General features: G+C 43.2%; 1 protein-coding gene across 1 annotated transcript in view; it reads right to left on the bottom strand.

Moving 5' to 3' along the window:
• The window catches only part of UST (uronyl 2-sulfotransferase), a 437,794-nt gene that overhangs the window by 236,296 nt on the left and 176,108 nt on the right, over positions 1-25,390 (bottom strand). The window contains exon 2 of the mRNA XM_040350590.1: positions 14,739-14,782. Coding sequence (XP_040206524.1) covers positions 14,739-14,782 — 44 coding nt within the window. The remainder of the gene's footprint in view (positions 1-14,738; positions 14,783-25,390) is intronic.

Below are 25,390 nucleotides of genomic sequence, written 5' to 3'. Positions count from 1 at the left end.
GAGGGAGTCTGTTCCACATTTTCACAGCTCTTACTGTGAAGAAACCTTTCCGTATTTGGAGGTGAAATCTCTTTTCCTCTAGACGTAAAGAGTGCCCCCTTGTCCTCAGTGTTGACCGTAAAGTTAATAACTCAACACCAAGTTCACTGTATGGACCTCTTATATATTTGTACATGTTGATCATATCCCCCCTTATTCTCCTCTTCTCAAGAGTGAATAAATTCAGTTCCTCTAATCTTTCCTCATAGCTGAGCTCCTCCATGCCTCTTATCAGTTTGGTTGCCCTTCTCTGTCTAGCCCTGCCCCCTCCCGGGAGAGTGCTCCGTGCAGCCATTACCTAATTTCCTACTGTTTGTATGCCACGCTCATGTGACTTCCCAGCCCGCCTCTTTCCTCTTTTGCTCTGAGCTCTCACGTCCCTCCTGGCGTCAGCCCCGCCCACTGACTGTAGCTATCAAGCTCAGAAGAGAGGCGGGAGGGGCTGACGCCAGGAGAGATGTGAGACGTGAGAGGAGATAGGAGAGAGAGAACATCCACATCAAACAGATCAGGGGACAGAGCCGAGTGTTTTTAACCATCAACCTGCTGGCTTCGTACTGTATCCCAAGACAAGCCAAGAACAAAGCTGCATTTCAGCTACCTCCTCTCTCAGCTTTATGGCCACGTTCGGGCAGTATGACATAAAAAGAAGAAAGAAAATATTGCTCGGTGTATTGGTAGAAGCAAGAGCTAGTTTTCAAGGTAATGAAAATTTTTAAAATAACATGTGGTAGGAATCACAGACCCAGGAAAAGTTTATTCTACTGCAGTTTAACTCAGAGAGAAACTATTTTTTTTAATGTGACTACAGACAAAATAGAAGAATGAAAACGATATTAAATATTTCATACATTCACTGTTGTGTAACACTTTCTGCTCCCCATTCTCCCAGCTCCACCATTAATAGAGTAACCATAGCCAAAGCAGACCATGCAATAGGGTTGGAGCTCAAAAGAACAGGGGTCCCAGTACTGTCTGGCTACACAGTGGTTTAAGCAGGTAGAAAACACATTCTAATGTGGACAAATTTTATATATATATAAAATATATATATATATATATATATATTTGGGGTGCCGAATTGGCGGGCCATTCCGGGCAGTCACATGAGCGCGACATATACAAACACTGAGATCATCTCTTGTACTATGTCTGCAGTCTCTGATCATCTCCTGTAGCATGTCTGCAGTCTCTGATCATCTCCTGTAGCATGTCTGCAGTCTCTGATCATCTCCTGTAGCATGTCTGCAGTCTCTGATCATCTCCTGTAGCATGTCTGCAGTCTCTGATCATCTCCTGTAGCATGTCTGCAGTCTCTGATCATCTCCTGTAGCCATAGGCGTGCCCACGGGGTGTGCCGGGTGTGCCCAGGCACACCCTAATCATCCTTGCTGTGCTCTTCAACATACACAATGTCAGTGTATGTAACAGTCACTCAGTCGCAAATACAGCTGTGTACTGCGAGTAGGAGCCTGGGAGGAATGAGCAGGGAGGGAACTAGCCCCCACCTCCTCCTGATCACTGGTTGCTATAGCCGCTTGGCATCTGGCAACCAGTGACGTCACTGCTCACGTTGCAAGCAGAGGAGGATTTCACGTCCTCCTCCTCTGCGCTAGTGCTGCTGGGGAGTCACGCTGGTTTCTCGTGTCTGCTCCAGTGACTGCCTTGCTGCTTCTGTGGGGTGTTTCTGTTCCCACAGCTGCGAGGAGTCTCTCCCTCTAACTTCCTCCCCCCCTCCTGTCCACCTCACACTAACTCACGGACTGAAGCCCCCTCCCCCCTTCTCCTTGGCTCGGATGTCAGGAGGGAAGGAGGGGGAGGAGAATGGACACACTGCAGAGGAAGACAGGACATGCTGATCTGAGGTCAGTACATAATCTTAATGCTTGGCACTTGTTGCAGAGAAGGAGAAGGAGACACAGAGACAGGGGGCAAGTTGTCAAAGAAGAATACTTGCAGTGATTTTGGGGGGATAAGAGCATGCTGTATGTGCTAGGGGGGCACTTTAGGAGGGAAGAGAAATAATTTTTGATTCAACCCCTCCTTCCAGCTCAATTTCTCTCTCCTCTCAAAGTGTGCCCCCCTAGCACATACAACATGCTCTTATCCCCCAAAATCACTGGCAGTATTCATTTTTGACAACTTGCCCCTTCCCTTCCCCATCTTCAAAGACAATCTGTCTGCTATTGAGGGGACAAATGTACCATCTGGAAACTTTGCTAGAGATTCAGGGCAATTGCTCCAGGTGCCAGTGCCCCCCTGTCAGGCAAGTTAGTGAAGCCAAGTGCCTGACCCTTTTTCAGCAATGGGCTCCAAGACTCAGGGCTGGTTCACACCACAAACAACATAGGAACATGTTGTGCGTTCCTTTGCAATTCACAAGCCTTCCAGGTTGTGTGCGATTTCAGCACTTTCATTTGAATGGGATGAAACAATGTCGGTCTGCACCAAGAGCTGTGCATGCGCTACTTTACAAAACACACAGCAACTGGATCGCATGGTGCTGCTGATCATACATTCTGGTGCAGGCAAACACTGCATTTGCTACCTACATTTGGGTAGTCATTAACCCCTTGGCACCGGCCACACACAAATATGCGGCTTCTCTGTGCCTTGGCCTTGGCACAGAGAGGTCACATATTTGAATGAATTGCGATCAGTAGCACTGTGCCGAGAGTGAACGCCCTGAGCACCCCCTTCACAGTTACCGGCATCTAAGCGAAAGCTTGCGATCGCTGCAAGCGATCAGGAGATTTTGGATCGTGTGCACCAGGAGGCAAAGTGTAAAGAGGTTAAGTTGACACCCACTACAGATCGCTATGGGAGTGCATTTTGAAATGCACACAAAATGCAGGATTCCCTCACAGCATTCTGGTATAAACAGACCCTTAGTCCGGATACACAGGATTTCATTTTTTTAGGAAGGTCCCACCAAAATCTTGCACATGTGCCCCGCTGATTTCATACGCCCCTGCCCCAAAAGTCTGCAATTTTTTTTTTAAAAATCATCTTTTTGTGGGGGTGTCCCTGAATGGCAGTTTGGAAATGTGGTCACCCTACCCTCCGGCCTTGTGACTCATCTACATTAGAAGCAGGCAGCGAAGTAGCCTGGTTAGCGGCAGCGGAAGGTGAGTGGCTTTAAGCAGCCTGTTTTGTTTAATCAAGGTGCAAGTGTGAGAGTGACAGCACTGTGGATGGTCTGTGGACAAATGCTTTTTACCTTTTTGGACGCCTATGGCTCTAATCAGGTGTTTCCAAAAAATACCCCGAGCACTGAATGTATATGCCAAGGGGTGGCGGGATTTGCTGGAGTGTCTATAGATGTTGGCTGATGGAGTCTCTATTGTCACTGGGTGATCTATTGATGCTGGGGAAGTCTATTACTGCTGGTGGGATCTATATTTCTGGGGGGGGGGGGGGGTCAATTGCTGATGGGAGAATACTACTGTTGAGGGAGGGGGCTTATGTTGCTGGCTGCTGGAGAGTATATTGATACTGGATTCTGGGAGATCTATTGTTGCTGGGGGGGTATTTCTTTTGGGGTGATATTTTGTTGCGGGGGAGATCTATTGTTAATTGGAGTGATCTATTGTTGCTGGTGAAGCTATTGTTGTTGGGGAGATGTCTTGTTATCAGGGGATCTATTGTTGCTGGGGGGATCTAACAAATTTATTTAAAGCAGTAAATACAATTCAGGATATAAAAAAAATCCTACTTACAGTTCAGTTTTTAAAATTGCTTATTTGATTAAGAGATTTATTTAAAAGCATTGTTTATGTTAAGATTATTTAATTAATAAGTTAAAAAAAATTATGTTTGTTTACATTGATAATTTTTTTTTGTTAAAAATGTTTTAATACATTTAAAAATGTTTGTTAACATTTTATTTATAAGAGTGTGGAGAGAGAGAGAGAAAGAAAACAATGGAGAGAAAGAGAAAACGAGAGAGAGAAAGAGAAAACGAGAGAGAGAAAGAGAGAACGAGAGAGAATATGAATGTATATCTATCTATATATAGGCACACACACACACACACATGAACGTGTTTTTGAGGTTTGGTTTGAGGTGCACACCCTAATGCAATAGGCTGCGCACGCCTATGCCTGTAGCATGTCTGCAGTCTCTGATCATCTCCTGTAGCATGTCTGCAGTCTCTGATCATCGCCTGTAGCATGTCTGCAGTCTCTGATCATCGCCTGTAGCATGTCTGCAGTCTCTGATCATCGCCTGTAGCATGTCTGCAGTCTCTGATCATCGCCTGTAGCATGTCTGCAGTCTCTGATCATCTCCTGTAGCATGTCTGCAGTCTCTGATCATCTTCTGTATCATGTCTGCAGTCTCTGATCATCTCCTTTAGCATGTCTGCAGTCTCTGATCATCTCCTGTAGCATGTCTGCAGTCTCTGATCATCTCCTGTAGCATGTCTGCAGTCTCTGATCATCTCCTGTAGCATGTCTGCAGTCTCTGATCACCTCCTGTAGCATGTCTGCAGTCTCTGATCATCTCCTGTAGCATGTCTGCAGTCTCTGATCATCTCCTGTACTATGTCCGCAGTCTCTGATCATCTCCTGTACTATGTCCGCAGTCTCTAATCATCTCCTGTACTATGCCCGCAGTCTCTGATCATCTCCTGTACCACGTCTGCAGTCTCTGATCATCTCCTTTAGTATTTTGGGGGGGAGAGCCATGCGCACTTGCGCTGCAATCGTGATGCATCGCGGAATCGAATCGAATCATGGACTTGATAATCGTAATCGCATCGAATCGTGAGACCGGTGAAGATGCGCAGCCCTACTCTGTAGATGTGCAAAAAGTTGGTAGAGACATCCTCAAAAAGACTTGCAGCTGTAATTGCAACGCAAGGTGGTTCTACAAATTATTGACTCAGGTAGGGTGAATACAAATGCACACCACACTTTTCAGATATTTGTAAAAAAAAAAAAAAGAATTGGAAAACCATTTATCATTTTCCTTCCACTCCAAAATTATGTGCCACTTTTGTGTTGGTCTATCACATACAATTTAAATAAAATACATTTATGTTTTAGGTTGTAACATGACAAAGTGTGGAAAATTTCAAGGGGTATGAATACTTTTTGTTGCTACACATTGACAGTTGATAGAAATTATAGAAAGGATACATACAGACAACAGAGGACTGCTTTCTCTCAGCAATAAAATATTTGTATTAATTTCTGTAAAACACGCCTGGAAACAAACCAATACAGACACTGCAACTGTAATGCCGAGTACACACGATCATTTTTCGGCATGAAAAAAAAAGAAGTTTTTCAGCATGTAGAAAAAACGTTTTTTTTCAAACTTCATCATTAAAACGACGCTGCCCACACACCTTCGTTTTTAAAAAATGCTCTAGCAAAGCGCGGTGACGTACAACACGTACGACGGCACTATAAAGGGGAAGTTCCATTCGCCTTTGGGCTGCTTTAGCTGATTCCGTGTTAGTAAAAGGCGATTCACGATTTTCTGTCTGTTACAGCGTGATGAATGTGCTTACTCCGTTATGAATGGTAGTTTTACCAAAACAAGCGCTCCCGTCTCATAACTTGCTTCTGAGCATGCGCGGGTTTTTAACGTCGTTTTAGCCCACACACGATCATTTTTTACAACCTGAAAAACGACATTGTTTAAAACGATGTTAAAAAATGCAGCATGTTCGAAAGAACTTTTTGTCGTTTTTCAGAACCTGAAAAATGATGTGAAGCGCCCACACACGATCATTTTAAATTACATTTTTTAAAAACAACGTTTTTTTCATGCTGAAAAATGATTGTGTGTACGTGGCATAAGTGTCATAATAGTGAAGGGTCTGGTCTCTTCAGTTCCATTGTATAGGACTGTCTGTACAGTAAAGTTCTTAAGAAAATTACTGTACAGGATGCAAAAAGAAAATAATATACGCATACTTTAGAACTTCACCAGTTTTCGGCTTTGCTTGCAAACATTTATTACGCAAGATTTCAGTGAGCGAGTGCAAGTTATTGCAGTGTTTGTAATAATAGCTGCTTAAGCATACATACAAAAAGGAAGCAATAAATAACTAGGTAGTAAAGCTGCTCCTCGTCATCCACTAGCTGAGAAAGTCTGGAAACTAAGTACGTGTTTATGTAACAGTCGTAGAAAGGTACAATACCCCAGCATTACAAGCAAGAGTTTACCAAGCTTACAAGTTAAGATCGACTTGCAATGTACTAGGACTGCAAACAACTTTACAGTCAAAAAATTAATTTATTTTACTCTAGTGCGGGTCATTGTTTCTTTCTGAGGAAACTTGGACATTGTGGTTACATAAAGATACCACTTGTATTGGAAACTGAAATGTTAAATGCTTGAATATCTCAAGAAGCAGTTTCTCTAATGATCTCCTTTTAGACTGTAAAAGTTTGTTGGGCAGGGTCTATTTGCCACTGTTTCATATTTTTGTATGTTTTTTGTATGTGCAGTATCTTGTTATAGCCACGGTATGCCCTTACTTTGTATAGCTCTGTAGAATATGTTAGCTCTCAGTAAATCTATAATAAAAATCTCTCAGGCCCTGTACACACGTCTGAGAAACTCGACGGGCAAAACACATCGTTTTGCTCGTCGAGTTCCTTGTGAAGCCGCCAAGGATCTCGCCGAGCCAACTTTTCCCATTGACTAACGAGGAAATAGAGAACATGTTCTCTTTTTGGCCCGACGAGATCCTCGGCGGTTTCCTCGGCGAAAAGTGTACACACGACCGGTTTTCTCGGCAAAATACGTCTGCCATCGAGTTTCTGGCTGAATTCTGCTGAGAAACTCGGTCGTGTGTACGGGGCCTCATGCCCTGTACACACGATCCGTTCGTCTGATTAAAACGGACCGATGGATTTTTTCATCAGATATCCGATGAAGCTGACTTTTATCAGTCTTGCCTACACACCATCGGTTAAAAATCCGATCGTGTCCAACGCGGTGACGTAAAACACAACGACGTGCTGAGAAAAATTAAGTTTAATGCTTCCGAGCATGCGTGGATTTTTGACCGATGGATTACCCCACAGACGATTGTTTTTTTCTATCGTTTTTTTAACCATAAGAAAAATTTAAAACAGGTTCTATTTTTTCCACCGATGGGGAAAAAAACTATGGGGCCCACACAAGATCGGTTTGTGTGTTTTCATCAGACGAACCGATCGTGTGTACAGGGCATCACAGTCACCCATTTAAGAGAAACTACTCAACCTGCAAGGGTACAGACATGATTCTCAAAATTAGCCCCCTGGGTTACTACATCTCTGTATCAAATTTTGGTAAAGTACGTGGCCTTTTTTCATCGTCAGTTGTTGGCAATGGGGCAAATTTAAGAGCTGAAACCTTACATTGGGCAGTGGTGAAGACCAGCTACTCCTAAGCCTCTAAATATTGATGAAAGCCAACATCTACTGCTGGCAACATAAAGAATATACCACTATCTGTGACACAATAGGTAAATCTTGAGGATGCAGACTGATAATAAGTTAAGATAATAGGCTGTTTATTAAACAATGCTTGGCTAAATTAATGAATAAAGACACAAGGTAAAAAGCACTCACCTATAGCAATGACTATATTCAAAGGAAAAAAAGATCAATCAGGAGCATAGTGTTATAGTAAAATCTCTATCTACCCATCTTGCTGGAGTGGAATGCTCATGACCCTGTATCTTTAATCAGTCATACAGATATTAGATGACAAGCTCAAATGCCTTTGGATTATTCAGACAATTATCTAATGGACTAGTTTAAAAGACAAAAAAAGCTTGTTTGGCTGTACTTTTCCTGTGGATCACAGGAGTGCAGTTCGTTCTGCACTCCTGTGACCCATTTTCAGCAGACAGCGGGCTGAAGCATGCCGTCGACTGACATCACAAAGCTGGTCCAGGCAGGGAAAAGCTCGTAACCATATGGCCAGGATCCACCCAGGGGCCTTGGCTCAGCCACATATCGAACCGCTAAGAGCCTGAATCAATCCCCCCCCCATTGAGCACCATGGGGAGGGGGGGGGGGTTGGGGGCAGAGCAGAGTGTGGCTGGGCGACTTCTGGGATCACTTTGGCAGCTCAGCTGAAATCGACTCCACTCAGTTCAACTCTGTGATCTTCGGCGATGTTGTCACTACATTGGTGGGGAGCATGACTATGCATTTCAGGGCTGGACATACCCCTCTGTCAAGCCAGAAGGAGTCCCTCTGAAGTAAAGGGTTGCTCAACGAGGGGTTCCACTTGAATCTGGTGATATGCTGACCGATCGGTGTTGCAGCGTAACGGTCTGACACACCGCATCGCCAATCTCAGTAAAGAGCCTCTGACGGAGGTTCTTTACCACGTGATCAGCTGTGTCCAATCACAGTGTAATTAGGAAAAGCCGTGTATCTGCGTTTCCGCACTCCTGTCTGATAGACACGAGTAGAGGGGAGTCAATCGCCGGCTCTCCTGACAGGGGGGTCTGCGCTGATTGATCATCAGCGCAGCCCCCCCACGGATGCCCACACTGGACCACCAGGGATGCCTACAATGGACGCCCACTAGGTATGACCCCCTGGACCACCAGGCATATGCCAATCAGTGCCAAGACAGATGCCAATCAGTGCCAAGACAGATGCCAAGCAGTACCCATCAGCAATGCCTGCCAGTGCCATCAATCAGTGTCCATCAGTGCCACCTATCATTGCCCATCAATGCTCATCAGTGCCGCCCATAAGTACCTATCAGTGCAGCCTTTCAGTGCCACCTATGAGTGCCCATCAATGCTGCATATCAGTGCCACCTATCAGTGCACTGTAATATTTTGTTGAGAATCCTTTACTGGCAATGACTGCCTGATGTTTGAAGCCCATGGACATTACCAAAGATTGTGTTTCCGCCTTTCTGGTGCTTTGCCAGGCTCTAACTACAGATGTCTTCAGTTATTTGTTTGTGGGTCTTTCTGCCTTTAGTTTTACCTTCAGCAAGTGAAATGCATGCTCAATTGGGTTGAGATCAGGTGACCAACTCGGTTATTGCAGAATATTCCACTTTTTCCTTCAAAAGCTCCTGCATTGCTTTTGCATTGTGCTTTGGATCATTGTCCATCTGTACTGTGAGACGCCCGTTCAATAAACTTTGCTTTTAGCATTTGGCTGAATCTGGGCTGACAGTTTCTTAGTTTCATCCATCCAAAGAATGCTTTTCCAGAACTGGTCTGTTTTTTTTTTTTTTTTGTTTGTTTTTTTATGTTTTTGGCAAACTCTAATCTAGCTTTTCTATTCTTCAGGCGTATGAATGGTTTGCACCTTGTAGTGAACTCTGTATTTGCTCTTGTGAAGTCTTCTCTTGATTGTAGACTTTGACAATGATACACCCATCTCTTGGAGAGTATCCTTCACTTGTCTGGATGTTGTGAATGGGTTTTTCTTTAACAGAGAGGATCCTGGGATCAACCACCACTGTGTCTTCCATGGACGTCCAGGCTTTTTTATGTTGCTGAGATCACCAGTGCATTCTTCTTTCCTCAGAATGTACCAAACTGTTGCTTTTTGCCATTCCTAATATTGCTAAGATGGATTTGTTTCATTTTTGCAGCCTTACAATGGCCTGTTTCACGTGCATGGACAGCTCCTCTGAACGCATGATGTAGGTTCACAGCAATAGATTCCAAATGCAAATACCACACTTCCACACCTCCTTTTACTAGCTTAATTGATGAAGAAATACCAAAGGAGGAGCCACACCTGGCCATGAAATAGCTTTGGTTCAATTGTCCAGTTACTTTTGGTCCCTTGAAAAAGGGGGATGGCTATTTCGAAGAGCTGTAATTCCCAAACCCTTCCTCCAATATTTGGATATGTATTAGTAAATGTCTGAAAAAAACTAAAATTGTGCCTGTGTCCAAATATATATGGACCTAACTGTATGTGCATTAAAAGTATAGAGAAAAGTTCATGTGGAACAAAAAAGTCCAAACTCCAAAAGCAGAGTGACTCCATCCATGACATCCAAAATACTGACAAATGGAACCCCAACCGTGCACACCATCTATGCGAAAAGAAGACTTACCGAAAAAATGTTGACCCTCAAATTAAAGAGTGGTCAAAAACAGCTTTGTATAGAAATACACACTGGCTCCTGTTTTATAAAGAGATGTAGGCACACCACGGTAAATGATACCCACCACCTCTACAGTCTTCCACAACAATTCAAAGTAGGTTTCAAAGAAAAAATAGTGCTGTATAAAACCAAACATCCAATATTGCCCACATCCAATATGGCCACCATGTGGCATGCTTGCATGATGACGTACGCCCTGACTTCTTCCAACGTGTTTCAATAGGGCTCATCAAAATGCATTTATATAATAAATCTACATAGAGAGAATTGGCACTGATTGGTGATCCTTGACTGTAGATTATTCAAATTAGCTGTTGCCTGGAGACCAAAAGCAGGCAGTAAATCACTAAGAAACTACCCATGAACATAATTATGCTAATGGTGATAGTGACATCTGGACCATGTTAAAAAGTAAAAAGCCCTCTAGGGCAGGGATATGCAAATAGCGGACCTCCAGCTGTTGCAGAACTACACTTCCCATGAGGCATAGAAATACTCTGACAGCCACAAGCATGACACCCAGAGGCAGAGGCATGATGGGACTTGTAGTTTTGCAACAGCTGGAGGTCCGCTAATTGCATTACCCTGCTCTAGGGCAATATGTATACCAATACTGCACTGGTAGAACAAAAGGCAATATTTATAACAATATTTGCTGCCAGAAACAAAAGTAGACACTGGCCTAGACCTAGTCTGCTCCAATATTTACTTATCATAGCACCCTGTTCATCAGGGATTCCATAAGCTTTAAAAAGTATGTGCAGTCACTGCAGGGTGCCTGTTTTACACTAGATGAGGCCCTTAAGGCACAAAAACTTTCATTTAAATATATTCCTCAACAGTAACAAAGGCTATAAATCCACTTTGTGTGCACCGAATGCCCTTACAAATCCATGTATTGTAAAATGGATAACAGGCTGTGCTCTGTGTCCTGCAATAAACCCGAATTCCGGAGACTGCTGTTGCCCCAAATATCTGAATACAAGATATAAAATAAAAACTGGGCAAAAGGGGGGCACTGTCCCTTTAAATGTAACCATAAAGTGCCTCAATACAAAAGTATAAATAAACAAATATTTAATAGTAAAAAGTGCTCATGTTCATACATCTACTTAAGAAGTGCCAATGCACATATACAACCAATCCACAAAGTGCTTAAGTGAAACACAGATTAATTTGTAATGATCCCAAGTCTATAACAAGTCTTGTATAGAGTCTTCACTGTCTTCCATCATTGTGAACCACCACCTTCAAACTTGGCCACTTACCATATAGTTTATAGGGGGTTAACAGAGCAGAAACACTCCACATGAGCAACAGATGAAAACACCCATTGGGTAGCTATCCTCAACAGTCCCAAACTTGCCTGACCCCACAAAGGATGCCTTTGCAGCACTCAGAGAGAAGAAACCAACAGATCATGGGCCAATATCTCCAACCAGCAGGATTTTTTAGGATACATTCACAAACAGATCAAGGGCAATATGGAACAAAACCCCCCAGGCAGCAAACCCCAAGAAGTGGCAAGCAAAGAATGGGACCCTAAGGTGGAATCTTTCCACCTTAGGGTCCCATTCTTTGCTTGCCACTTCTTGGGGTTTGCTGCCTGGGAGGTTTTGTTCCATATTGCCCTTGATCTGTTTGTTTGGCTTCTACGTCCCCCCAGGGTGATGCATTGCCTATGTCTAATGCCTAATGTCCACACATCCTTATTTACATTTACTTCATGACGCAAGTGCTGTGTACCTCAGTACCCATGAGCCTTGTACTTCATCACCTGATCCCATTTTCTTTAAGACATGGGTTATGCTACCCATCCTGTCCCCCTATGCCTTATTATAAGGTATAGGGTATATTACTGCCCTCACTTGCCCCCTCACCTGTTGTCTAGTTGAGGTGCATCGCTTATTGCACCCTTGGGGTGTTCACCCTGTGAGGGGCTATACTATTGTATTATGTATTATTTATTCTGAAACTTATGCTCCATTTTTTGCATTCTTACACATGCATTTTTATACATGCATTATGCCCTGTGCATGAGGTCACCCCTGCAACGGGCCTACCCACTGACCACAGAGTTTACATGCATTAACACACTTGATCTAGTTGACTTACTATTATTCATTTTTAATTCATCCATGCTGTTCTGGTTTTTTTTAACACATGTATCACAGTTTAACTGTACCCCACACTAGTATCGCAAATGAGAGCTGCTCACGAACTCAGTGCCCATATAACTTGTATAGTTAAACTAAGATGTTACCGCATGGAATGTTGTGCTATGTCCGTTTAAGCCAATGCCCACCATGGAAACTATAACTATCCAGGGACTTCTGCCAAAATGATTCGATCGCACGGGATTCCCCCATCGAAATTATGATTGGATACCGCCGCTAAGTGGGAGGGTCTTTCCATGGTGACGCTGGCTATATTAATCATCAGTAGCGGTATGCGTGTACCCGCTTCAGAAGACGTAAGAGAACGAAATGTGCGTAAAGCGGATACACGCACGCCCGCACGCACTTCCTGGATCAACCAGCTGATCACCTGGTGGAACGCACGCCGTTCCCATGCTGGCGCTGATCTTCGTTTGTGGATTTTGTGCTGTGCAGGGAAGCTTGTTACTATACAGATAACTGTCTGCTTGCTTTCACAAGCATTTTATCTGGCCCCTGTTTTATTTCATTTTTACCTTTTATTTTATTTTTTACGTTGATATACTTTTGTATATACTGTTCCAGTATAAGCCTACGGTGGTACTAATAAAATATACTCCCTGAAACTCGAACCTACTACCCTATGAGACCTTTTTTTCCCTTTGGAGGAATTCGGTTACCTAGGACCTTTGGCACCAGCTGGACTGTAGGATCCATAAGGAGAGCGAGGACCTGAGTCGTTTGGACATCATCTGCGTTTTATGCACTTTACCCCTGCAGGGGTGAGTGCCTCTGGTGAGTAGGGACCCAGGAGGGGGAGCACCGGACCCACTGCGCATAACTGCACTATTGGATATTGTGATCACCTACCTGCTTGGAAAGTCACATGGTCACCAATTATCACCTTTGATACACTTTTATGGACTGCTGTCACTTTATTTATTTATTTATTTTTTCACATTGGTTCACACTTATGGACTGTTGCTATTTATGGATTACTAATATTTCATTTTTTGGATACTTTTCATTTTTGGATACTTTTTTGTCACTTTTTGGACACTTTTAGTTTCAGCTTTAGTGTTGTCTGTCACTATCTCATATTATTCTCATTCAACGTTGGTCACATTTATACTCATTTGTATTTTTTTGCACTAATTTATGTTATGTACTGCATGTGTTTCTAGCAACACTCATGTTAGTTATTTTATTCACTATACCACTGGTACATCATTTACTAACTTAAGGAGGCACTATATCCTAGACCCACTAGTCACACACGTTTTTTGAGGTTAATATAGTCTGCTACATACCATTTCTGGGTACTATCAGCCTTCATTTAGACAGCGCCACTACCCCCACACCACTGTTAATACTTAATTTGTGTTGCACTTGAGCACTTTGTGTATTGGTTGTATATGAAGATTTGCACATTGCTTAAAGTGGTTCTAAAGGCAGAAAGTTTTTATCTTAATGCTATGCATTAAGATAAAACCCCTTCTGTGTGCAGCAGCCCCCCTAATACTTACCTAGGCCCCATCTGGATCCAGCAATGTTGCACGTGAGACTCGGCTTTCTGGGACTTTCCCTCCTATTTGGCGAAGACACACAGGTAGGCACCATTGGCTCCCGCAGCTGTCAATCAAAGTTAGTGAGCCAATGAGGAGAGATATAGGGGGTGGGGCTAAGCCACGGCTCCATGTCTGAATGGACACACAGAGCAGAGGCTTTGTTCAGGTGCCCCCATAGCAAGCTGCTTGCTGTGGTGTAGGGGCACTCGGCAGGAGGGAGGGGCCAGGACTGCCGGCGAGGGCCCTGAGAAGGGAAGGGTCTGGGCTGCTCTGTGCAAAATCACTGCACAGAACAGGAAGGTATAACATGTTTGTTATTTTTGAAAAGTGATTTGATACAGGTCTGAAATGCATGCACATTTCCATATTTGGTATTTCTAAATGAACTGCATGTTTAGAACAATAACTGTTGAGGTGCCAGAAATACACAGTAGTTTGCTCCTAACCCTCCTCTTTGACTTGACAACACAGTGTGATTTCAGCTTTGAATTTCAAAGCACATGTGTTAACCCTGTCTACTTAATTTATGATAGATTAGAAAGAACACAAACCTCCCCTCATCCCCTGCCTCATCTGCAGAGCCCCACTAGCAGAAGGAACATAAAGTTATCAGCTCATAGGATTTTAGGACTTTTTAACTGTGAATTTTGCAAAATGAAGCAGAGAGCAAATAGGAGACGTTCATTATTAGGGCTTACATACACTCTAAGATTCCAGCCAAAATGTAAGAGGGGCTGGTATTAATGCCAATAGTAATTCTTCCTGATAGGAACAGTTATTTTGCAGGCATGGTTATTACATTAAACATTAGGCTTGGAAATAACCTTTGGAATCTGCAATAAACCAGAATTCATATATTGACTATTACCTTAGGGGTGGGAGGGCCATGATCATCCAAAAATGTTGAATTACCTGAAAAAAATAAGAAAATAGAACATTTTAGTTTAGAAGCAATATTTTCAGGAAAACAATTAATTATAGCGGGGAAAAAAACTGAATATTATACCCATTTTTTTGGTAATATATAAAAGATAGGGTTGCATTGAGTAAACAGATACCAAATATGTCAAGTCTTAAAATTGCACATGACAAAAAAGATGGTACCCAAAATTCTCCATAGGTCATCAGTTTGGAGCTAACCATGAACTAAGGCCCTAGAATCATCGCTCTAACTCTGACATTTGTGACAATATCTCACATGTGCGGTGCAAATGATGTTTACATACATTTGTTCCCCCTATACTGTACTTTTTGTATGGGGTGTGTGGAGGTGATTTATATATACAGGTGAAACGCGAAAAGTTTGAATATTGTGCAAAAGTTAATTTATTTCACTAATGCAGCTTAAAAGGTGAAACTAATATACGAGATAGACCCATTACATGCAAAGCAAGATAGTTCAAGCCGTGATTTGTCATAGTTGTGATGATTATGGCTTACAGCTCATGAAAACCCCAAATCTACAATCTCAGAAAATTAGAAAATTGTGAAAAGGTGACATTTTTAAGGCTCAAAGTGTCCCACTCTAATCAGCAAATTAAGCCATACCACCTACAAAGGGTTCCTAAGCCTTTAAACAGTCTCTCAGTCTGGTTCAGTAAAAAACACAATTATGGGAAAGACTGCTGACCTGACAGTTGTGCAGAAAACCATCATTGACACCCTCCATAAGGAGGGAAAGCCTCAAAAAGGTAAATTAGAATATTACATGCAATCAATAACACAAAGATTGTACATAGAACAATAAATATCGGACCTCTGAAAAGTATAAACATGCATATGTACTCAGTATTGGTTTGGGCCCCTTTTGCAGCAATTACTGCCTCAGTGCGGCGTGGCATGGAAGCTATCAGCCTGTGGCACTGGCACTGAGGTGTTGTGGAAGACCAGGATGCTTCAATAGCGGCCTAAAGGCTCTTCTGCAGAGATACGCCGCGTAAGTGCAAATATGCGCCGTTGTATCTATGCGCTGTGCCCACAAACTGAGATACGCCTAAAAATAGGCTTCATCCAACCGACGCAACTTGCCTACGCCGGCGTATCGTGGGCGCATATTTCCGCTGGACGCATGTGGCGCTCCCATTGATTTCCTATTCCAATATGGAAATGAGGGAGATACGTCGATTCACAAACGTACTTGCGCCTGGCGCATAATATACAAGGTTTGCGTAAGTCCTACGTCCGGCGTAAAGTTATTCCCCATATATGAGGCGCAACCCATGCAAAGGTATGGACCAGGGAACACAAGCCGTCGTTTACGTTGTACGTGAATATGACTAGGCGTAGGTTACGTTCACGTCGTAGGCAGTGATCAGGCGTATCTTAGGGAGTAGTTTCGACGTGATTCTGAGCATGCGCACTGGGATGCGTCCACGGGACGGCGCATGCGCAGTTGGCAATTCGTATCTGTCTGGCGCTTGGCCCATCATTTGCATGGGGTCACGCCTCATTAGCATGGCTCACGCCCACTTCCACTCATGACGACTTATGCCTAAGAAACACAGCGCTGATTTGGTGGCAAATGCTTTGTGAATTCGGTGCTTGCCTCTCTGCGCTGCGTCGGCGTAGCTTAAAAAAGATACGCTACGGCGGCATAAATATGCACCGATGTATGTGAATCCGGGCCAATGAGTCTATCTCATATATTAGTTTCAACTTTTTAAGTTGCATTAGTGAAATAAATAAACTCTTGCATGATATGTGTGTGTATTTACAGTATATATATATATATATATATATAAATTAGTAACTTGTATAGCGCTACAGACACAAACTAAATCGCCTCAAGGCGCTTTTGCAGCCTGTGTCTGCCTGTGTCTTCAGAAAAGTTGGGTCTTAAAGTGGTAGTAAAGGGCCAGATTCATAGAGAACTGCGGCGGCGTAACGTATCGTCTTTAAGTTACACCGCCGCAAGTTTTCCTCGTAAGTGCTTGATTCACAAAGCACTTGAGTGTAAACTTGCGGCGGAGTAACGTAAAGACGTCAGGCGCAAGCCCGGCTAATTCAAATGGGGCGTGTACCATTTAAATTAGGCGCGTTCCCGCGCCGAACGTTCTGCGCATGCTCCGTTAGGAAATTTCCCGACGTGCATTGCGTGAAATTACGGCGCCCGACGTGTTTTTTGAATGGCGACATGCGTAACGTACTTTCGTATTCCCGGACATCTTACGCAAAAAAAACAAAAAACTAAATTCGACCCGGGAACGACGGCCATACTTTAACATGGCTCGTCTAATGTTAAGCCATGAAAAAGCAGGCCTAACTTTGCGACGGGAAAAAACGACTAGCGACGAAGTAACGAGCGCGCGTACCTTCGTGGATCGCCGTAAAAGCTAATTTGCATACCCGACGCTGGAAAACGACGCAAACTCCACCCAGCGGCGGCCAAAGTATTGCATCCTAAGATCTGATGGTGTAAGTCAATTACACCTGTCGGATCTTAGGGCTATCTATGCGTAACTGATTCTATGAATCAGACGCATAGATACTCTCAGAGATACGACGGCGTATCAGGAGATACGCCGTCGTATCTCTTTTGTGAATCTGGCCCAAAGTTTTTATTACTACCACTTTTACCTACAGGTAAGCCTATAATAAGGCTTACCTGTAGGTATAAAGAACATCTCCTAAGCCTGTACGCTTTAGGAGATATTACCCTCGCAATGCGCCGCTGATTGCAGCAGCGCATGCCCAGGGGGGATCCTTGGCTAAAGAGCCGGCAGCCACCGGACCTTGCCGGAATGAAATCTCCCACGTGCATGAGTGACGACATCGCCACTCCAGCCAATCACAGCGCTGGAGCGGCGATACCCGGAAGACACGCCAGGCAAGATGACATCTCGCGCGGCGTGGACCAGATAAGTTATCTACACCTCGTTTTAAGGTAAGTATTTCATAATGAGCTAATATGCGGTGCATACTAGCTCATTATGGCTTTTGCCTTACAGGTGTAAAGTATAAATTAAAAAATGTGGGTATACAACCGCTTTAAGATTCTTCCTGAAGGCTAGATGGTTTTCTTCTGAGCTGATGTCCGCGGGTAGAGCGTTCCATAGCCGGGATCCTTGGACTTCGAATGTTCGTTTGTCTTTTGATTTGTAGCAGGTCTTGGGGATATGTAGGAGGTTCTGGTTAGTTGACTGGAGGGAGTGGCTTGGGGTGTAGTGCTTTTTTTTGTTGCAGAGGTATTGCAGAGCTTTTCCTTGTGTACCTTGTGAGTGAGGCAAAAGGTCTTAATAAATGTAACCAATCCCTCACTGCCAGCCAATGGAGGGTCCTCAGGGATGGGGTGATTGGCTGCTGTGTTCTGGACGACTTGTAGGCGTGAAATTTGGTATTTGGGAAGTCCTAGGTAGAGGGAGTTTGCGTAGTCAAGTCGGGAATTGATGATTGTTCCAACTACTGCTGCTGCATCTACTTCCGGGATGAAGGAGATGAGTCTACGCAACAGGCGAAGACTCATCCCTTATATTACAGTGGGGATCAAACGTTTGGGCACCCCAGGTAAAAATCTGTATTAATGTGCATAATGAAGCCAAGGAAAGATGGAAAAATCTCCAAAAGGCACCAAATTACAGATTAGACATTCTTATAATATGTCAAAAAAAAGTTAGATTTTATTTCTATCATTTACACTTTCAAAAATTACAGAAAACAAAAAAATGGCGTCTGCAAAAGTTTGGGACCCTGCAGAGTTAATATCTTGTACTGTCCCCCTTTGGCAAGTATTACAGCTTGTAAACGCTTTTCGTAGCCAAGAGTCTTTCAATTCTTGTTTGAGGTATCTTTGCCCATTCTTCCTTACAAAAGTCTTCCAGTTCTTTGAGATTTCTGGGCTGTCTGTCACGCACTGCACTTTTAAGGTCTATCCATAGATTTTCAATTATGTTGAGGTCAGGAGATTGTGAAGGCCATGGCAAAACCTTCAGTTTACGCCTCTTGATGTAATCCCCCGTGGATTTTGAGGTGTGTTTAGGATCATTATCCATTTGTAGAAGCCATCCTCTCTTTAACTTCAGCTTTTTCACAGATGGCATCAAGTTACCATCCAAAATTTGCTGAAATGTTATTGAATCCATTTTTCCTTCTACTCGTGAAATGTTCCCTGTGCCACTGGCTGAAATACAACCCCATAGCATGATTGATCCACCCCCATGCTTAACAGTTGGACAGAGGTTCTTTTAATTAGATTCTGTGCCCTTTCTTCTCCAAACATACCTTTGCTAATTCCCGGCCAAAAAGTTCTATTTTAACCTCATCGGTCCACAGAACTTGTTTCCAAAATGCATCAGGCTTGTCTATATGTTCATTTGCAAAGTTCAAACGCTGATTTTTGTGGTGAGGACGTAGAAGAGGTTTTCATCTGATGACTCTTCCATGAAGACCATATTTGTACAAGTATCTCTTTATAGTGGAATAGTGTACCACAACTCAGTGTCTGCCAGATCTTTCTGGAGGGATCGTGCAGTCAAACGTGGGTTTCAAATTGCTTTTCCCACAATCCTGCGAGCTGTTCTGTCTGATATTTTTCTTGGTCTTCCAGATCTTGCTTTAACTTCCACTGTTCCTGATGACTGCCATTTCTTAATTACATTCCGAACAGAGGATATTGACATCTGAAAACGCTTTGCTATCTTCTTATAGCCTTCTCCAGCTTTGTGAGCATCAACTATTTTCAGTTTCAGTTTCATGGTGCTGATTGTTGGGGCAAGGTCAGATGAGTCTGGGCATTTAAAACTTTTGAGATTGACATCACCTGGTCTTCCCAGACGATGATTGAGAACAATCCATGACACTGGCAGGTCTCAGCTTTGCAAAGGGGGCAGTGCATGCTATAAATTCTGCAGGGTGCCATAACTTTTGCAGACGTCATTTTTTTGTTTTCTGTAATTTTCAAAGTGTAAATGATGGAAATAAAATCTAACTTTTGTTGACATATTATAAGAATGTCCAATCTGTAATTTGATGCCTTTTGGAGATTTTTCCATCTTTCCTTGGCTTAGTTATGCACATTAATACAAATTTCTATCTGGGGTGCCCAAACTTTCGATCCCCACTGTGTATATATATATATATATATATATATATATATATATACACATATATACACACACACACACACACACACACACATACACAGTAAAACCTTGGATTGTGAGCATGATTCGTTACGGAAGCATGCTTGCAATACAAAGCACTTGTAAGTGCTCACATCACAGCTGTTAGATGGGATAGAAAGCCATTTATTGACTTATCAATACAGTTATAACTGTCTTGCAGTAGACTCACCACTGTAACTTTGCTCTTGTTAGAGTCTTGCCATGAAAATTTGCTACAAAGTGACTGTCAACTAAAACTTGTGCTTCAAATGCTCTGCAAGTGTACAGCAAGTTAACAGACTTAATTTGTGGCAAATTATCCTTGATATTTGGGTGGCTAAATTTCAGTAAATCTGTGGGCATTCCCTTTGGTGTGAAGCCAATCCAATGATCGTATATCCAATGATTGACTTCTTAAGGAAGGGCTTGTTGGGAAAACTTTTGTTTGATTGGTGCTGTAGCCAATAAGGAACTTGCATCTCTCTTCAACATTTAGCTAAAAAAGTTGTCTACTATAAGTAGTTCTACCACATTTTTTTTTATTTCCATGCTTCACAAATTTCTTAGGGTTTCTTGTGTTCATCAGTTCTGATCTGTTGATTTATTGTGGTAATTAGGTAATTTAAAAGCTGTTCATCACATCACCCTTATGGAATGCACTATTTTGGACTCTCAAACGTGTACTTAAATTGAAGCAAAATATTTATGAAATAGCAGTTGATAATCACTGTGGTCTCATCTACGTAAGAAGCATGAAGTTACATTTGGCACTGTGAACCAGCATATCATCATTAAAAGATGATTCAAATTATGCAAACTAGAAGTTTGCAGAGCTGTGCGAGAGTATGACATACAAGCATCGTGGTAACCAGAACGTTTTCAAGACTGGGTAAATCAGTTAGGAAAAATGTAAGTGTGTGTAATTTTTCTTAATAACAAACAAGCTTATACTTACCTGCTCCGAACCTACTCTATTGTTGTCCCCCTCGGCGCTCCTCCTCTCTGATGAGTGCCCCCCATAGAAATTCACTTTATATGGGGCACTTGTGCAGCATCACTCCCAAGCCTCGCCGTCTGTGTCTATATGTCTGTGTCGGTCCCACCCTTCCTGCTCCCTCATCACTGGCACCAATGGGTCCCGCGGCCTCAGACATGCACAACTATGGATCAAATGAGGGCTCAGGTAAGTAAGGGGGGGGGGGGATACTGAGGCCTGAACATTTTTTACCTTAATGCAAGCAATACATTAAAGTGATTGTAAAGCTAAATATTTTTTTTAAAGAAAAATAACAAACATGTCTATACTTATCTGTTCTGTGCACTGGAATTGCACTGAACGGCCTTGAACCTCCTCTTCTCAGGTCCCCCCTCCCAGCCCCTCCTCTCTGTCCAGTCCCCCCAATGGGAAGCCGCTTACTATTAGGGCTCTCGTGTGTGCTCGCTCCCAGACAGCAGGACTCGGCCCTGCCCCCACCATTCGCTTTGATTGGCAGCACTGGAAGCCAATGGATCCCTGTGTCCTAGCAAAGCCAGCGTGACACGTAAGAGAGGGGAGAGAAGATGTGCACATCGCTTGATCAAATGAGGGCTCAGGTAAGTATAAGGGTGGGGGATGCGGATTCCTAAACACTTTTTACCTTAACCACTAGAGGGCCGCGCTATAGATAAAAGACGTCCACAGCGCGGCTCTCATGTGCTGGGTGGACGTCCCTGGACGTCCTGTTGTTTACATTCCCTGTAAACACTGTACCTGGCGCATCACTGGGAAGCCGAAGCGCGTGCCTGGCGGCCCCGATGTCCGCCAGGTACCCGCGATCGGCGGTGACAGCAGGGACGTGGAGCTCTGTGTGTAAACACTAAGCTCCACGTCCTGTCAGGGAGAGAAGAGACCGATGCTGTGTCCCTTGTACATAGGGACACAGATCGGTCACCTCCCCCAGTCAGTCCCCCTCCACACACAGTTAGAACACACCCAGGGAATAAATTTAACCCCTTCCTCGCCCCCTAGTGTTAACCCCTTTCCTGCCAGTCACATTTATACAGTAATTAGTGAATTTTTATAGCACTGATCGCTGTATACATGTGAATGGTTCCAAAATTGTGTCAAAAGTGTCCCATACGTCCGCTGCAATATCGCAGGCCTGACAAAAAAAACGCAGATCGCCGCCATTACTAGTAAAAAAAAATCCCCTATTTTGTAGGCGCTATAACTTTTGCACAAACCAATCAATATACGCTTATTGCGATTTTTTTTTTAACAAAAATATGTTGAAGAATACGTATCGGCCTAAACCGAGGGGAAAAAAATGTAAAAAAAAAATTTGGATAATATTATAACAAAAAGTAAAAAATATTTTATTTTTTTTTCAAAATGTTCTGTCTTTTTTTGTTTATAGCGCAAAAAATAAAAATCGCAGAGATGATCAAATACCACCAAAAGAAAGCTCTATTTGTGGGAAAAAAACGATAAAAATATACTTTGGGTACAGTGTTGTATGACCGTGCAATTGTCATTCAAAATGCGTCAGCACTGAAAGCTGAAAATTGGTCTGGGCACGAAGGGGGTTTAAGTGCCCAGTAATGAAGTGGTTAATGCAAGGAATGCATTAAGGTAAAAACTGTTTAGGCTTTAGAACCACTTTAAGGTAAAAAAAAAAAAAGCTTTTAGATTTTGCCACATAGTTCCTAATGCAAATGGAACCCTACACTAAGGGGGAGATTTACTAAAACTGGTGCACACAGAATCGGGTGCAGCTGTGCATAGAAACCAATCAGCATCTAACGTCAGCTTGTTCAGTTAAGCTTTGACAATAATACCTGGAAGCTGATTGGTTTCTATGCAGAGCTGCACCCGATTTTGCACTCTCCAGTTTTAGTAAATCTCCCCCTAAGGTCCTACTCTTTTAATGTGTAAAAATCTATACTGCTCTAATATTGGATCCCTTTACTGATTGAACTGTAGCAGCACCCCATCAGTTTTAATAAATGTATGTTTTTTGTATCTGTAATATCCTTGACACAGCACTGTGGAATATGCAAGGGCTACATAAATATGAGATATGGCTGGTATGATGACATCCAAGAGAAACACTCAGGTGATTTCAAATCCCACTTAGTGTCTTTATATATTACTCCGAGAAGCAGGGTGACCTCTAATTGTGACACTAATGAACACTGAACTTCAGATGGGAAAATATACAGGGGTGTCAGGGATGCCCCCCACATTTGCATGTCTAAAGTGACATCAGCAGTCCCAAAATTCCCCACCTAGACACTGACAGGTTTTTATAATCCAGTCAGTAGGGTGAACATAATATCCTGATCCTCCAAGCAGTGTAGCATCTGCATTCTTCAGAAGATTTTCAGTACTTAGTAATTTTGAAAAGATTCTAATGAATATTATAGCTGAGAAAAGGATCAGCTCCACTAGCAAGGAGCATTAAGTTGCGCTCTAAATGCAATAGTATGCACCCAAACCGCGTAAAATTTGTTACTGCAAAATAAGTGGTCAGAGAATACCCAATGATCGCAAGCAGTTCTGTAGCAAGATATTGCTGCACTGTATCAATCCACCCAATCATTGTGGTTGATTTACTAAAAGGTAAGTTGCACGTTGCAAGAGAATTCTCCATAGCTTAGTTAATGTTTGTGTGTATGCTAAGAAACCCGCGCATGCTCAGAATAAAGTATGAGACGGGAGCGCACCTTCGGTAAAAGTAGCGTTTGTAATGGAGATAGCACATTTGTCACGCTGTAACAGTCTGAAAAGTGCAAATTGTCTCTTAGAAGTCTATACAGAACTATTTTCTAGAGAATGATGAGGAGTCTCTCACCCCATCCACACTTTGGGCAGCACACAAATCGGTAATGCAGGGTCACCTAATACAACTGTCCTCTCATATTAAACGGGAACACAGAGCGGAGACCCAGAAGCTGACCAAAGATTTCTCTGACTTGAGCAAAGCGCATAAACGTAACCCTACACCTGATTCCCTACACAAGTTGGAGGCAGCTAGAATTCAGCTTAACCTTGTTCTGACCACTGCTGCTGAGAAATATCTCAGATGGTCTGGGGCTGAATTTTACTATCAATCCAATAAAATTGGTTCCAAATTGGCAGCGAAATTGAGCCCCAAGACAAGATACCTATCCCTCCCTAAAATTAAGACACCTAAGGGCGACCTGACCCAAAACCCGGACCGCATCATGCAATCCTTCCATTACTTCTACTCTAGACTATATGCTGGCGGCACCCCCCCCCCCCCGACCACCAATTCCTTAGACTAATTTCTCTTGGACTTATCCCTCCCCACACTGACTGACGAGCATAGAGAGGCCCTTGATGATTCCTTTACAACAGAGGAAGTTCTAGCAGTCATTAAGTCCCTAAAAACTGGCTCAGCCCCGGGCCCAGATGGATTCTCTGGACTTTACTACCAAAAATTTGGCCCCACGTTAGCCCCATATATGACGCAATTCTACAACTCACTGAAGGCAGGGACCCCCATGGACACAGACCTGAACAGAGCTTATATTTCTGTTATCCCCAAACCGGGGAAGGATGCTGGGGACGTGGACAATTATCGCCCGATCTCGCTAATAAACAATGATATTAAAATAATGACGAAAATCCTGGCAAATAGATTGTCAAGCTTTATTGCGAGGTATGTCCACAGAGACCAGGTGGGCTTCATCCCCGGGAGACAGGGCCCGGACCAAGTCAGAAGAGCTGTGGATATTATCTCGCTCTTAAATTCTAATTGAGACGGAGGGTCTCCACAGGAGGGCTTTATAGTGTCTATCGACTTACAGAAGGCCTTCAACTCGGTCTCGTGGCCATACCTATTTGACATCTTGAACAGGTGGGGCTTCGGCCCCAGTTTCATGGGTATAATCCACTCCCTTTATTCTTCCCCGAGTGCACAAGTCAGATTGATGGGTCGCTACTCCGACGGCATTAATATCCATAAAGGCAGGCACGAGACAGGGCTGTCCTCTGTCCCCGTTGATCTTCGCAATGGCGATAGAAACGCTGGCTATAGCCATCAGATCCAATCCAGACATTAAAGGGGTGCGGTGCGGGACCCAAGAGCACAAATGTGCGTTATTCGCGAAAGATATGCTGTTATATGTCACAGGCCCGCTGATCTCTACCCCCAATATCTTGAAAATGCTTAAAGACTTTAGTTCCATATTAGGCCTCACAGTCAACTTAACCAAATCCATGGCGCTCAATATCTCAGTTCCCGCAAAACCGGGTTGAACAATTGAAATCCCACTTCCCATTCCCTTGGGCTGTAAACTCCATCCCTTATCTGGGCATTGTGCTCCCTAACAAGATAGACAGTCTGTTCTCCAAGAACTACCCACCGATGTTCAAAAAACTAGAGGGGGATCTGAGGGTTTGGTCTAAGTGTGGTCT

Source organism: Rana temporaria, chromosome 4, assembly GCF_905171775.1.
Source record: "Rana temporaria chromosome 4, aRanTem1.1, whole genome shotgun sequence".
In the NCBI taxonomy this organism is placed as follows: Eukaryota; Metazoa; Chordata; class Amphibia; order Anura; family Ranidae; genus Rana; species Rana temporaria.
The sequence above is the reverse complement of the archived record's forward strand: the minus strand, read 5'-3'. Positions and strand labels throughout refer to the sequence as shown.